General features: G+C 36.6%; 1 protein-coding gene across 15 annotated transcripts in view; it reads right to left on the bottom strand.

The window, feature by feature from the left end:
• Positions 1-15,523, bottom strand: part of LOC131439510 (supervillin) — a 645,906-nt gene that overhangs the window by 181,384 nt on the left and 448,999 nt on the right. For all 15 annotated transcript variants that reach the window (XM_058610622.1, XM_058610619.1, XM_058610621.1 and 12 more), the window contains one exon: positions 9,726-10,287. In XM_058610622.1, coding sequence (XP_058466605.1) covers positions 9,726-10,287 — 562 coding nt within the window. The remainder of the gene's footprint in view (positions 1-9,725; positions 10,288-15,523) is intronic.

The following is a 15,523-nucleotide window of genomic DNA, read 5'->3' as shown; positions in this document are numbered from 1 at the left end:
CAGGCAGGCAGTCAAAATGACAAGAACAGTCAGTCGTCGCTACTTAAAATTTCACTACTTCTTCAAGGTGATAGCTAACCAAGGCAGATGGTTGCTGTCCGATCTTTCAACTATTCGGAAAGTGTTTTATTTTTGTTATTGTTGTTTCAGATACCAAAATAAATAAAAAAAACCAACAAGCTGTGTTCCAATAAATGAACTGGGGGATAAATAAACCGATCGGTGTTTATTTAGCGACGAAACACGTTTTTATCCCAGATCATTTAACTCTTAAGCACAACACGCCACTTGTACAGTTGAACACGAACGAGCTACGGAATGACAAGCCAGCCCGTGGCTATAATGATATGTAAACAAACTTGAAAACAGAAACTGGCCAAACTTCTTACGCAGAAGCACTATGCGCACACGACAGCAGCTGTTCAGCGATCACTTGGTTAAGATTTTCAGCGACTGCTGCGACAAAATTCTATTGGACTCACACTTTTCAGAACAACCTTGTAAAATACACACGCACACTTTTTTTATCGATAAGCTATCGCATTCAATCTTCTTCACTATAGCGGTCGTTGCAAGTACTGATATACTGACAGATGAACCTTGCTATCACCCAAACGCCTCCCACAATCTCAAAGCGCACGCTAAACTAGGCCGTGTCAATATGCCTGTTCTAAATTGTCCACCGTAACTTTGATTGCACTAATAAGTTCTACCGACCAATGATTGATCAGTTGCACAAATGAAACGATGCACGGCACCGAAGAAAACAACACTCCTTACGATACACAAGCCTCAGCACTTTGGCAAGCCCGAGAAGATCCGTAGATAACGAATACACAGCGCGTAAAAAGCATTAACATCCACCACCGACAACAGACGGAACTTGAATGAATGGAGGTAAACCAGTGTGCATACATAAGGCAGGCCGCTGCCAAACGAAAAATGAACACCGAGGCGAATCCGCGCGCCCCCAGCAGCATTCACGACGAACGGCAGGGGCACGGACCATGCGCATACATCACCAATAATAGCATCATCATTAGCAACGATGGGGACACCAACAAAACCAAACAACAAGCCAAATAAACATAGACCCCGTTCGTCCGTCGACGGTAATCGTGCTCAGTTCACGCGGACGACAAACGCAGCTTCCTTTCTATTGAAGCGCTTCACAAGCCACCGCCACCACCATCATCATCATTGAGCAGAGCTGTTGCGTTCATTCTTCTTTCTGGTGGTGCTGTTCTAAACCAGCTGATCGGGTTGGGCTAGTGTGCGTGTGAATGAACTCGCACGGTTAGCTGCCGTAGCGAACATTTGGGATTGGTGGTAACTGTGGACAATGTTTAGTGCAACAAATCCATTCGACGAACGCCGAACGCAAATGTACGTCTCGAAAGATGTACATAAAACGAATGTCAAAATTGATTCACATCCCCAATAATGTTAAAATATGTCATGTCAGTAATCTCAGAGTTAATTAAACTGAATCAAAATAGTCGCTCTCAAAATTCTAATAGTGTATTTTTTATTAAATTTCTGACCTTGAAAAATTTCAATTAATTTAAAAAGGTCAACTCACGTCTTCGGAAATGCTTTGGGTAGGTTGCCGGCACCCCACCGTAACTTTTGACAGAAAGCAGATAGCATCATTCCAACATATGCCATGTGTGTGTAATAGCAGCACGTTCTTTTTGTGCCGAATACCGAAGCAAACAGACGCTTGTACTCTTTGCTGCACTCAAAACAAATTTTGATTACCGATCCCCGTCCCTGTCCACCATCTTCATTGGAATTAACAAGATCGTTTTTTGTCACTAACTTTTTCGTTCCCCCTTCCCTGTTTCTTCACCATCTCGATGGCAACTAATTAGATCTCCGTCGTTTTCAAACATTTTGTTCCCACACCCCTTTTTACCCCGTTTCCCACAATATTTACTTTTTTTTCATTCTCTTCCGTAACATCACCATCACCGCCCACGGAAGACCGCTCCAGTCGATGACCAGCATGCGGGCCACCCGCCAGGCCTTCGTGGCCTGGGGGTGTTTCCCGCGGACCCACACGGACCGAAGAATGCGGCCAACATAGAAAATTACCAACGCCATCTGGAATCATCTCATCCTAAATTCAATTCACCGGCCACTACCGATCGCCAGCTGAAAGCTGGATTCTCGAGAATCCGCGACCCCGATACTACATCACATAATGACACTATTCTAATTTTAAGTTAGACGATAATTAAGATTAGTAAATACCCTTGGCATCTTAGAGCTTAAGCAGTGTGCCTTAATTTTATATTATATTATTGAATTAAAAAAATTTCATTTGATTACGTGAAAATCAACACAAAAGTTTTTTCTGACTTTTATTATAGTATCATAAATTGAAGCGCATCAATCAAAAAGTGGAGTGGATTGAATATTTATGAAGTAAAATCGATCTAGTTCGTGTTTTAATATAGGATGTTATAACAATTTTCGCAACCAAAGTTTTTTGCAGTAATTTTCAGAATGTCTATCGATTTCGGTTACTGGCACCCTAAGGTGTTCAGTTACCGACACCCCATTGTTTTTCGACAAATCGTGAAAAATTGTCAGTGATCTCGTAAAAAAATAAACCATTGATTTTACAGCATAAGCAATTGATTCACAATTAGATCTATGGCTTATAATACATTTTATTGTATCTTGACAAGATTGATTTCATTTCCAACGATTCAATATATTGTTTCTACGATTCTACAATTGAATTTATTGTACACGTGGTGTTTCAAACAATATGCAAACTGTACAGTTTATTTTTTTTCAAGAAAACATTATGAGAAAATTTTATGATTCGAATTGTTACGATACTTAACAACCTATACATTTTATTGTAAAAGGCATGTTCACAATTAATTGAATATTGTAGAACAATACATTAAAATATTTTTCAATGGTCAAAGCAAAATTGTGGAAGGTTTTGTAACAGCAAATCGTATTGTTTTTCTACAATATTTTTTATTCGGGATATGCAGAGATGCCAAACCTGCAAATTTGTCTGTAAATTATCAAATGTCGTAGTTAACCTGGAAACCTTTTTCCGTCTGAAGACTTTTTACATACTTTTGAAACTTCGATTGTTTGCCGACATTCGTCAGAATTTACAGACTTTTTAAAATTGGCACAATCTTTTTGTTTTTGCTAGCTAAACTTATTGTACTAACTGGCATCTCAGGAATCAGAACAAATTGGCTCAAATGGCACGTCCCACTTGATATTTGGAGATTTGTGCCCTGAACTGGCATCTGCAACACGTGGACAAATTGACAGCTTCAAAACATCCGTCATATCAGTAAAAATGTTGGTTCTCTGGTAGCCATGGCGACTTCAAACAAATCGTCAAAGTCGAGGAAAATGAACTTTAATGCACTGATAAATGCCACGGACTACGTAGAAAAAGCGTACATTGAGAATGCATTTTCACTTTATTTTGACATCAACACATCCCGGGTTGGCGGTTCAATGCATAGGACGCTGGTCTTACAAGCCAGTTGTCGTATGTTCGAGCCCCGACCTGGTAGGATTCTTAGTGTCAGTAGGATCCATAGTACTAGCCATGCAATGATTCTGTACACTAAGAATCGGCTGCGAAGTCTGTTTGAAACAGAAAGGCCAAATTCCACAAAAGGAATGTAATGTCAGGACTTTGCTTTGCTTGACAACAACACACAAAAATTTGATTTACTGAAAAAACGCATACATCTTTATACATTTTAAAACTGACTAATGCTGTGATGAACAAAAATGTTCCAATTGTACAAAAACAGTGAATTTTTCTAAACTGTTCAAATAACTATTCTGTAGACGAAACGTAAAGTGATGTCACTGCAGAGCAGTTCAAATTGAACTGCTTAGTGCAAAAACGTAAAGTACAATACAAATTTTTTATGATGGTGGATGCATTTAACTCAAAACTTATTCTAGTCAAAGCGCAAAGATTGTTTCAGAATAAGAAAATCAACGATTTGATTCTTTCATAATAATTAATTCTACCCTTTCCAGAAATTTTTCATATTCTAAATTTTTTGGAAACAGATCTTACAACTTAGTTATTAGATATAATTTTAAAGTCACTTAAAGGATCAATTTAAGAACAACATCAATGTAACAATACCTGAAGAAGTGAAACGATATAATAGTATATCAGTCATACATTTCGATATATATTCAAGAAACACATATTGTAAGAAATCGGGATAGGGTTCGTTCAAAATTGACGACTTTTAAGTTCTATTATTTACTTGGTTTAGTTATAACCATTAATCTTCCCGGTGAACGACCAAAATGATTAAAGCCGGGGTCAAATAAATGATAGAAAAAAAAAACCATTCACAAATCATTTAGTTCAGCAATAGTGTGATTTTTGTTGTAGGAAAAATTGTAAGCCTAGTTGTCTTTGGTCGGGACAAGGAAACGTACAAATCTATTAATTTTATAAACAGTGAGTCGTATGAATAAAGTGTAGTAAAGTCTGATGTTTAAAGTACCTTCTCTAAAAGAAAGTCCACAGGGTAAAATGCAGTTTGGTATGAATAAAACCAAATCCCAACATGTAGTACACGCTACTTTTGAATTTGAGCATATACTGCATGTCGTTTCTACACATAGCCGGAAAAGCTGTCATAACCACGTACAAAGTTATAAACCAGCTTACTGCTGCAAAAAACCTGTCTCTCATTTTTTCTTACTTCGCTAAATCAGCAGACTTACGAGTAGCAACCTCTAGACCTATTTCATAGATTTTAGTCGAATTGTACTTAATGATTCTGTATACGTGAGTCTATGCAACTCATTTATAATAAACATGGCACTATTTTCTCGAAGATGGCTGAGCCGATTTCAACAAACTAGGTTCGTTCAAAAGCTAATATTGGTTCAATGATCAATTGGTAGTCGCTTCCGGTACCGGAGATATAATGATACAAGTGACTTCACCAGCCATACTCGTTTTTTCCAACGGCTCAATTTTCTCGGAGATTGGATTATTATGAAGTCATTAGTGAAGTTCGGAAGGGTTATTTCTTTCTGGTTGGAGAAATGTAATATCATAAATGACTTAAAACAATTATTTCAACCAGTGTAACATACATACAAAATGTCCGGGTTGGCGGTTCAATGTATAGGGCACTGGTCTTACAAGGAAGTTGCCGAATGTTCGAGTTCCGATCTGGAAGGATTCTTAGTGTCAATAGGATCATAGTACTAGCCGTACAATGATTCTGTACGCTAAGAATCGGCTGCGAAGTCTGTTATCCCATGATTTTCAAAATTTGAATTCAAAGAAAAATGTTCTTAACTCAATCTACCCCAATTTCCCATAAATAACAAATGAACACACACACGAATGCGTTACTACATAATTCATTCCGACAGAATGCCATGAATTCATGCCACAGAAACAGGCAGAACAGAGTAAGAAAGGCGGTGTTTGTTTCAGTTTGTTTTCATCTAATGCTACCGGCTTCAACACATACGGCCACGACTCACACATGCACACACAGCGGCCGTAGTTATGTACCAGCATTTTTAGGTGAATTATGTGCGACTGTAATTCACCACTGTGCTGCCGGCAATAAACCGAGGGGTGCAAAATGTGAATGTTAGCATCGAAAGAAGTTTCACGTGAGCACATGTTTTGCTAGCGGACAGAGCATATGATGATTTGCCTGTGCTGTAACAATCTAAATGATTAGAGAAACAATTATGTGAACAAACGATAGATATTTGATCGCGGTTTGCAAGACATTCTCAATTATTAAAAATTGCCTAGACAGCTAAATTCAGGCAAAAAAAAATATATGGAATCGAATAACGATATCGTATGGTTTTTAGCCAAAATTGGGAAATTTTAGGGAAAATTGTGCGAAATTTCTTTGACAAATTTAACTTTTCTTATATACTGTGAAATTAATACATTGTTCGTATGAAAACTAGTACTAGCCATGCAATGATTCTGTACACTAAGAATCGGCTGCGAAGTCTGTTGAAACAGTAAGGCCAAATTCCACAAAAGGAATGTAATGCTAAGACTTTGCTTTTCGTATGAAAACTATAATAGTGACGGAAGAGATGTATATTTCAGAGTCATAAACATTATAATAGATATTTTTCATGTGATTCATTTGAAATGGTGATTTTGGTAATTTTTGCCTTATGATTGTCACTACTCATTTTGCCTGAGTGTATGATTTTCTTTCTCTACAGAATGGATATAGAATTACTGATAAAATTGATTTTTTTCGGATCCCTGGAGACCCCTAATGTTTTTTCTTGGAGATGACTTTTCTTATCCGGTAATTCAACACTGGCTTCAACCTTTCGGTGGTCGTTCGCCAGAGGGGGCTGAAGATGACTTAATCGATAAGAAGATAATTGAACTATGATCAAGTTCGAATAACGAATGGTGGACACTTGTAGTTTCTGAGATAAAATGGTTGAAGTAAAGTAATCGATAAATAGAACTTTATTCTCTACTAGTTAAATTTCCACGACTTTGAACATTTTAGACTCGTTGGAAAGTTACTATAGGGTGATTGATCAAGTTCGAATGGTATATGGTACTTCCAGTTCCGGATATACTACTTTGATCAAAAAGTTCCCGAAACCACCACCGTGTGGCGCTATCAGTCACCAGTTTAGATTTTTTTAGGTTGCCACATCTGTCTTTGATATTTTATCAAATTTTCAGCTTGATACCTGGACATTTGTAAAAGTTACGCTGTATTGACTACAACTGCGATTGTGTGTGTCCTCGATTTTGTACAACTTTCAAAATGGAATTGAATTTTCAACAGCGAGTTTACATGAAATTTTTCGGTAAAAACAGCTTCAATGGTGCGACGACATTTCAACTGTTAGAAGAGTGTTTCGACAACGATACTCTGAATAAAAAATCTGTTTTAATCCACCTAGTGGTGTAATGATGCCTTTCTCATATCAATCATACTATCATATATAATTTTCTCATATATAATAATACTTCTTCTAAACTGATACACTGATTATGAATGCAAATAGCATTTTTAACACTAGTATCTGCCTGTCACTATTACGTTAGTATTATAACGAAATAGTTTTTTCAAACTTCTTCATAGTGCAATTTGAGGGAACTTTCATTTTTTTCAAAAACGGGTAAACCGTCCTGTCGATTGCTTGCCATTTGCAAGAGATCGAAAGTCTTTATGTATTGTTTGAATCCATTTGACGCAAATATTTCATTGATGCGGGGCTGGATAAAAGTTATTTGCTTGTATAAACAAAACACAAGGAAAGATTTTTCTCTGCAAGTCAAAAAAACACGTTAAACACGCTCACATACACACAGTAATAACTAAGAAAAGCTAGAGTTATGATATTGGAAGGTGGATAGATGTTCTAAATAGAAACAGTCACAAGCTTAGTTCGGAAACACTAAGCTAAACCGTGGTACTACATCAGTGTAGGGCAGAAAAAGATACCTTGCAAAGCAAAGTCTTGGCATTACATTCCTTTTGTGAAATTTGGCCTTTCTGTTTCAACAAAGTTCGCAGCAGATTCTTAGCGTACAGAATCATTGCATGGCTAGTACTACGATACTACTGACACTATGAATCCTTCCAGGTCGGGGTTCGAACATATGGCAACTGGCTTGTAAGACCAGCGCCTCATACATTGAACCGCTAACCCGAGTTGACAGATACCTTGATGACATCCAAATTTGAGCAAATAAAGTCGGTGCTACACTAAACCGGTGCAGCGTTAAGAACAAAAACTCCATTATTTTATAACTGATTCTTACTAGAATATCTATCCGTCACTCAATTACATGTCTTTAGCTTCTCTTAGTCGTTACTTACCGAAAAATACAATTGAAAATCAATTGAAACAGTAGCCCCCCGCATAGCGTTTTGGAAACCTGGGCAGCCATAGCCACCAGACGGCTACCAAAATTGTTTCAGTGATGGTTGTCAAATCCAGTTTGACAAAACAAAGTCGCCTGTATCTAAGTTAGCCGAGCGTTTTCATCTTTTCACTTTCGCTGAAAATGTCAAAGATTTCAATGTGGAAAAATCCTGGTGGATACGGTTGTATCGTTTGAGTTGTATATCTGGCAGCGGTGAGGCAGTCGGTCACCAGAAAGCCTGCCAGCCATCTTTTGCCCGCTGGCAGCGTTTAGTCAGCCGTCTAGCAGCCATGCTCATGCGGGCCTATGTTCTCAAGATCCGATTAGGATCGCAACCAAGAATTGTTCTCGATTAATATGCCGTCCCAACATAACGGTGCCACATGCCACACTGCACGTGAAACCATACATCAATTAATGTTACGATATAATAGGAACATACCAAACACGATTGCTCAAATACCAACCGACTTGTGTTAAAAAGTGGGTCAACATTTTAGTATCAGAATAGACAATCGTAGACTGAATATTGTCGTGAAATTATCAATGAAAAGTAATTGTTAGATTTTAAATCATCGATCAAAACAAAAATTTGAATTTACTGAAATAAAATTAATTAAATAAAACACTGCAACTTTGGCATCAATTTATGAAAGTTGCTGTTCATGTAGAGTTTGGGCGTTGCCTCTGTTCTGTGCGTTATGTTGAACTGCTAGGTGACATAATAGTTCAACATAAATGCGGTGACGGGTCGAAGACGAAACGTGACGAAAACTTGCATCTTTTGTCCTGATCTATTCGAGAAAATTTATACAGACTGTCCTCGTGATTGCGATATCAATACTAGTTGGCAGAATAAGCAGGTAAATTAAGATTGATGTGATGATTTTATTACATTACAAAAGCAAAGTCCGGGTATTACATTCCGATGCGAAACTTGAACTTCTGTTCCAACAGACGATTCGTAAAAATATAGTAGTGTTAAAATCTTATCGTCTCGAACATAAGACAACAAGTCTTATACTCTGAAGCACCGACTGGGTCTCTACAATACACAAGCATTAATTTAATTCTAATTTGTATCTACAAATCCAAAATCAAAATAAATTTCACGCTTCAGCCACGCACGGCCCACCCATCGGCACACTTAGGTCAAGGTCCTTCGCATTGGTAATAAACTCATAATCTACTGAAGTGACCGTTTCTCAACCCTTCGTCACTTCGGCTTATCAAAACATGCTGAGAAAGCTCACCCACTGGAACCGCGTAGCGCCCCTTAAAAAAAGGTTCCACATCTCTTGCTGCCAATGCCATCAATGCGCCGGCAAAAGTGCGATTAGTTCACGTACCATGCCATACATAACCTAAGCTGCGATTGCTGGAAGTAACCCTACCGTAAAATTGCACCACAATCGCCTTCGAAGAGTAATGAATTTAACTCTCCTTTTCAGGCTCCACTGCCGAGCGACAAAGATAAAATAGACTCAACTTTTCCCATGAACGAAATTGACTTCGCTGCCGGCCAAGATGAGTTAGTAGTTCGCAAGTCAAAAGAGAAATAATAAAGAAGGATTCACGCTTCGTTGAGTTCAATTCAAAACACGGCTCATCAAGAAAACATCATGTTCATTGCTGGGTCACGATGGAACCGTCTTGGAAAACTTCGACCACAAAGAAGGGAAATGGTTTAGCAATGCACACATAATTATGACATGCTCCGCTGAACCTGTTCTTATGCAATGATAAATGCATAATTTCAGAATGCAATTTTAATACTATTATCGAAACATGAGCCACTCACCCTTCATTCTGCCGTCTTCGTCTGGCCACCGCTGGATTCTTCAGGATGGAATCAGCATTTCCGCGACTGCTGCCAGGATGTTCACCGTCGCTGGCGGTGCCACACGCGGCGAAATCACTTCTCTTTAGCGGCGCGAATGCGGTCGGCATCGGAGCGGGCAGCGGCGGAAACAGTGCCACTCCGCCCGGAGGCACATAGCAACTTCCGGCGGACGACGACGACGACGACGACGCGGCCGTATTCGACACATTGCGGAGCATTTTCGCGAGATTCTTACCGGGCGCGACACCATCGTCATCATCGGACGAAGAACCGGCACGCGGTACGACGTCGAGCTCGACACTGGATACGGTAGTGGATTTTTTGAGATTACTAACCGACGAATGGGTAGATTTTTTCAGGCGCGATTTGAGCTCACTGTTCAGGTCGGACGGAAAGAGACCGACGCAGCCGGACTTTGATTTCAGGATACCTTTCTTCAGTTCGGACACGAGCGGTTGTGACTGTTGGGCTGATGGTGGCAGACACCCTAGCGGTGGTTTACGTGGGCTTGTTACTTGATCTAGATTAGATTGACAATAGAAAAAAAATGGAAAGAACAAAACAAAAATATTTCAGAAACATACTTGGTGCAAAAATTTATTAGTACGAATAACATCACACATGTGAACACTAAAACAAACAGCAAAACAACAACAACAACGAATAATTATAATACTAATACAATTAAAATAAGGTTGGTTAATCGCAATAACAACAATTCCACATACACACATAAAACAAAGCACAAATTCAGAAAAACTGAAATATGATAACAAGCAAATTGATCTGATGGGATTAGTCGAACACCAATGATTGTGTAACTCCAGGGAATGGCTTTTGTCATCAGACTGTAATATGATGTGAGCTGTAATCCTGAAATCAAGTTATGATATTTTTGCACTACTAAACGGCATCATTCATATTCCATCACCATCATCTCGGAATTCATTAGTTCCCCCCTTCCCCCTTGTGCCGGATTAGATTGAACTTTCTTCTAGGACTACAACACTTCTACACCAGAGCTACAACCACCGCCAGACCCCCGAACAGTTCTAGAAAAGGAAAGAAAAAAAACGTACCGTCGGAGGGAATGAGACGACACGGTTCTGGATACAGAAGTATCTACTGGAAAGAGAGAGGTGGTGGTAGGTTTGTATATTCCCGGAACACAGGGGGCTACATTCTACTTTCTACTGTCAGTCAGGAAAAGAATATTCAAAGTCCGTTTGGTTGTCTCTGTTGTTCACAGGTTCGAATGTCTTGTTCTCCGGGTGTGTAGAGCTGGCGGTTTGATGAGTCTGGTTGATTTTATCATTATGTTTACAATTATATTTGGATATCACACTGGGAATTAGCATTTCGCTACTATCGTCTAGATACTAAAAAGAAGGAGGTTAATCTATATAAAAGGGAATAAAAGGGAAAATATATGACTATTAATGGATTTGTAGACAAGAAAATGTGTGCCCTTCCGAAGCTGAATGTGTGAAGTTACGGAAGAAATGTAGTCAGCCGGAAGTGAGAAAATTCTGTTGCAGATACAGGGAAAAATGTTATTACAACGGTAATGTTGAGCATAAGTGATTTAAATCTCAACTGGGTTTCACTAGGAGATTGATAATATTATTGTTCTTCGGACAGGATTAGCTTAGCGGCCGGAATCCAACGGAAAAAAAACATAACCATGAATTGATCCATGGGGTTCCTGTTTTCATGTCGCAAAAGGCCACAATTCCAGGAGTTTATTTTTTCCTACATCAATATGCCAGACATTTTAAATGTTGATTCAATCTTCGTTTTACACACAGTTTTTGAAACAAAGGGTTATGTTTTTAAGAAGTAGGGTAATATAGGTATTTTGGCCCACTTTAGGATTTTATTTTGGCCCACTTTGTAAAAATATCCACCAAATATTGTAATATCTTCGAAAAACTCTGCTGCAGTAGGTAATTTAATGTGATTTGCTTCAAAATGATGCAATATGGGTTACTTTGCATCGATTAAATCCATAAAGTTTGTTAGGTGGGCCAAAATATATGAAGTGGCCAAAATACCTCTGTTACCCTATAGGATTTGGTTTTCGAAAAAAAACCTATTTCTAATCCACCTAGGTCGCTAAACGCAATTTTTCTTTGAAAAATTTCCTCCAATTTTTTCAGTGTTCATTCTTGATTAAACTATAGACAAAACTGAACAAGTTTAACAATGACACAATACACGATTCACGCTTGATCAGTCAAAAACAATGTTACCAAAAAGATACCAGTGAAAATTCACCCTTTAATTTTTCCATATTTTTAGAGAGAATCGTATCAATTTCTTCGAATTTTTAAAAAAATATTTTTATTTTTTTTTTTCACCTTTCAAGAGAGCAATTCTATTTGAATTCGAAGATTGGAATTATTTTTCTTTATTTGACATTTTACATCATAGTCATCATCATAGTCAGCTACCATTGACAATATTTGTTTTTTAATAATTAAAAACGAACACTTAAAAATTAATATGAGGCACTTTTGATAGGAGTTATTTTTACATCAAATTTTGCGTTCTTTCTTAAATTTGAAGCAAAATCAATAGTTCAATTACAATAATTTTCAAAAATACACCCACTTTTGAAAGATAATAACTTGTTTGATCTTTATTTGCCCATCTTGAGGCAAACAATTTTATTCAATTGTCAGCTAGATAAATATCCAAAAATTGAAATAATCAACAATATCAATACGATCATCTCGAATCGAATTTTAAGTTTCAATCGAATCTACCTATGCATGTTTTGGAAAATTTCCAATAGTGTTTGCTTTGGCAATTGTCAAAAGTATGGGGTCATACTTCGTAAAATTGCAACAGAAAAAAATATGATCATTAAAATGACTTTCTGAAAAAAAAGTTTAATAAAACTTCCTGAAAGTTACAGTAAAATGAAATTTTTCGTCAAATTTTCAATAAAGTTTTGAACATTTGAATGAAACTTTCACAGATCGTAGGTAATACAAAAAACTTAAACTTAAATCAATTGTTTCCAAAAGTTGCATAAAAAACATTAAAAAATAAATATTTTTTTAGTGATTTTTATGCAATAAGTTTAAGTTTTTTGTATTACTTTTTTTTGTGATTTTTATACTTTTAGTTTAATTTTATTGTATTATAATACAGTAAACTTAAATTTATTGTATAAAAAGTTATTTTCATATTTTTTCATTCAATTTTTGAAAACAATTGATTTTAGTTCAAGTTTATTGTATTATCTACGAACTGTGAAAGTTTCATTCATATATGTTTATTTGTTAAAGAGTGGCATGACTTTATTTAAAATTTGACAAAAAGTTTCATTTTACTATAACTTTCAAGAATTTTTTTTATCTATTTTTTAGAAAGTTATTTTAATGATCAAATAGAACCAAATTATCAACTCTTGAACAAAAAACAAAAATAATAATTTTTTTTTGGATAAAGCCGGGTATAAATAAACGATATAAAAAAAAAATTTTTTTTTTGACGATTTTACGAATTCGGATCCTATGACTAGCATAAAAATTGTGAACTTATGATGCAAATTTTCCTTTTCGGTCATGAAGAACGCATATGCAAAATATGAGCCAAATCAAAGTATGAAAAAATAGAATTAAAGAGATTTCTTTTTTTGTGGACCCTAATATCGCAAGGGAAATAACATATACGAATTTGCCATACTGCCTTTGCAGTACGTCTTATTTCTGGTAGCCGATAGTAGGTATTTAGTTTGTTACGTGTTGTACTCCAAATTAATACAAATTAAATTAATATTATTTTCTCGGAAACCGGCTGCCCAATACAAACCGATAAAACCAATTAATCATTGGGTAAATAAGAATAGTAGCATGTCGGTCAATAAATCCCTGATTGATGTATAGATGGCATCACTAATTGAAAACCACTCTAGCGCTCAACAGAGAAATCCTTCAGGTGTCATCTGTCAATATTCCATGACATTAGGTTAAGGGGGGATAAAAGGATAAACAGTTTCGGAAAATCGTTTCTTTTTACGTTTTCTTGTAGTTTAATATTTTAAAAATATTGTAGAAATAATTAGTGTAAGTTACCAAAAATATTTTGTTGCTTACTTTTTGAAAAAAAAAAACATTTCAACGCGTTTTTCTGAAAACCAAATTTTCGAAGTCCGTGAACACGATTCTGTAAAATCTACTGAACTGATTCTTTTGAAACTTGGAACATACTTTCTTGGAATAAAATGCCTCCCCACCACGTTTTTCGAAATTTTTCCATTTTCATATTATGGTAGTTTTTCACCTCAAAGTTGGCGGAAAATTTAGCGTAAAATCGCGTTCTTTGCCTAAATATGCCACGAACTGTTAAAAAATCAAAACAATAACTTGAGAACGACGGAGGGGGAGAAATAACTCGTACTTTAAGTAAATTTAAGAACAATTTTGATTCCAGATAATTCTACGCCGAGCATAACCGTTCAGGTTATGGGAAATGCTCTGTTACCGCTTTATTTTTCAACATTGATACGGAAATTTAACTAAATATTCTTTAAATTATGCTTTATAAGGTAAAAAAAAGTTTTAATAAGTTTAAACTGTTGTTTTAATTTGCTTAAACTGTTTCTCCGTAAAAAAATACGAAAAAAAAATGTTTTTGATTCAAGTTATCCCTTACTCTCCCCTAAATTAGTGTTACAGTTAGGTGCTTTCTGTAATGCTTATTTTGTAAAATCTGGAACCATAGAGCAAACAGAAATTTTTTGGGTTGTTTGAAAAAAAAAACGTTACTCTATTATTGACTGAAATTCTGAATTTAAACGTGGCCGGTCAAATACAGATGATGCACAAAGCTCTGGACGTCTAAGTAGGGCTGTTGTTCCAGAATTGGTCTCAAAAGTTCAGTTCATCGTTCTGGGAAATCGAAAAATGAAGTAGTTTATTCATAATTTTTCTTTAGTATTTGAATATTGAATATATGTTTTTCGAATGGATACCGCGATTGCTCACAGCTGATCTCACACAGAAACCTTGTTTAAGCATAAGAAAAGGAATTTTCGCGTCGGTACGTTACAATGGATGGAACGTGGATCTATCATTATACGCCCGAGTCCGATCGGCACTCAACCAAATGGACGGCAGCTGGAGAAATCTGACTAATGTATCCGAAAGGTAAAACTGTTAATTGAGAATATTACACAGCATTATTGAATGTATCGTTACACAAGTCGATCGTTACGACTGCTTGATTCCGTGAATTTCAATAAAAATGGCTACCGCACCCACCATATTCGTCTGTTTTAGCTCCCAGTTAAATTCATTTCTAAGATTTTAAAAAGAAGCATGCTGGAAAGAAATTTGCATCGAATGATGAAGTCATCGCTGAGATTGAATCTTTTCTTTCTCTTTCTAAAGAGAAATCGTTGTATTGGGTGATTTTTTAAGAGCTTGAGAACTTTTTTAAACAATAAAACGCATAAAATTTGCAAAATCTCATCGGTTCTTTATTTTAAACGTTAGATTGGTACATGACATTTACTTTTTGAAGATAATTTCATTTAAATGTTGACCGCGGCTGCGTCTTAGGTGGTCCATTCGGAAAATCCGCTTTTTTATCGACAAATTTTGTTCAGCGATGAGGCTCATTTCTGGTTGAATGGCTACGTAAATAAGCAAAATTGCCGCATTTGGAGTGAAGAGCAACCAGAAGCCGTTCAAGAACTGCCCATGCATCCCGAAAAATGCACTGTTTGGTGTGGTTTGTACGCT

Source organism: Malaya genurostris, chromosome 3 (genome assembly GCF_030247185.1).
Source record: "Malaya genurostris strain Urasoe2022 chromosome 3, Malgen_1.1, whole genome shotgun sequence".
Classification (NCBI taxonomy): domain Eukaryota; kingdom Metazoa; phylum Arthropoda; class Insecta; order Diptera; family Culicidae; genus Malaya; species Malaya genurostris.
This window is presented reverse-complemented; position numbering and strand designations above follow the sequence as displayed.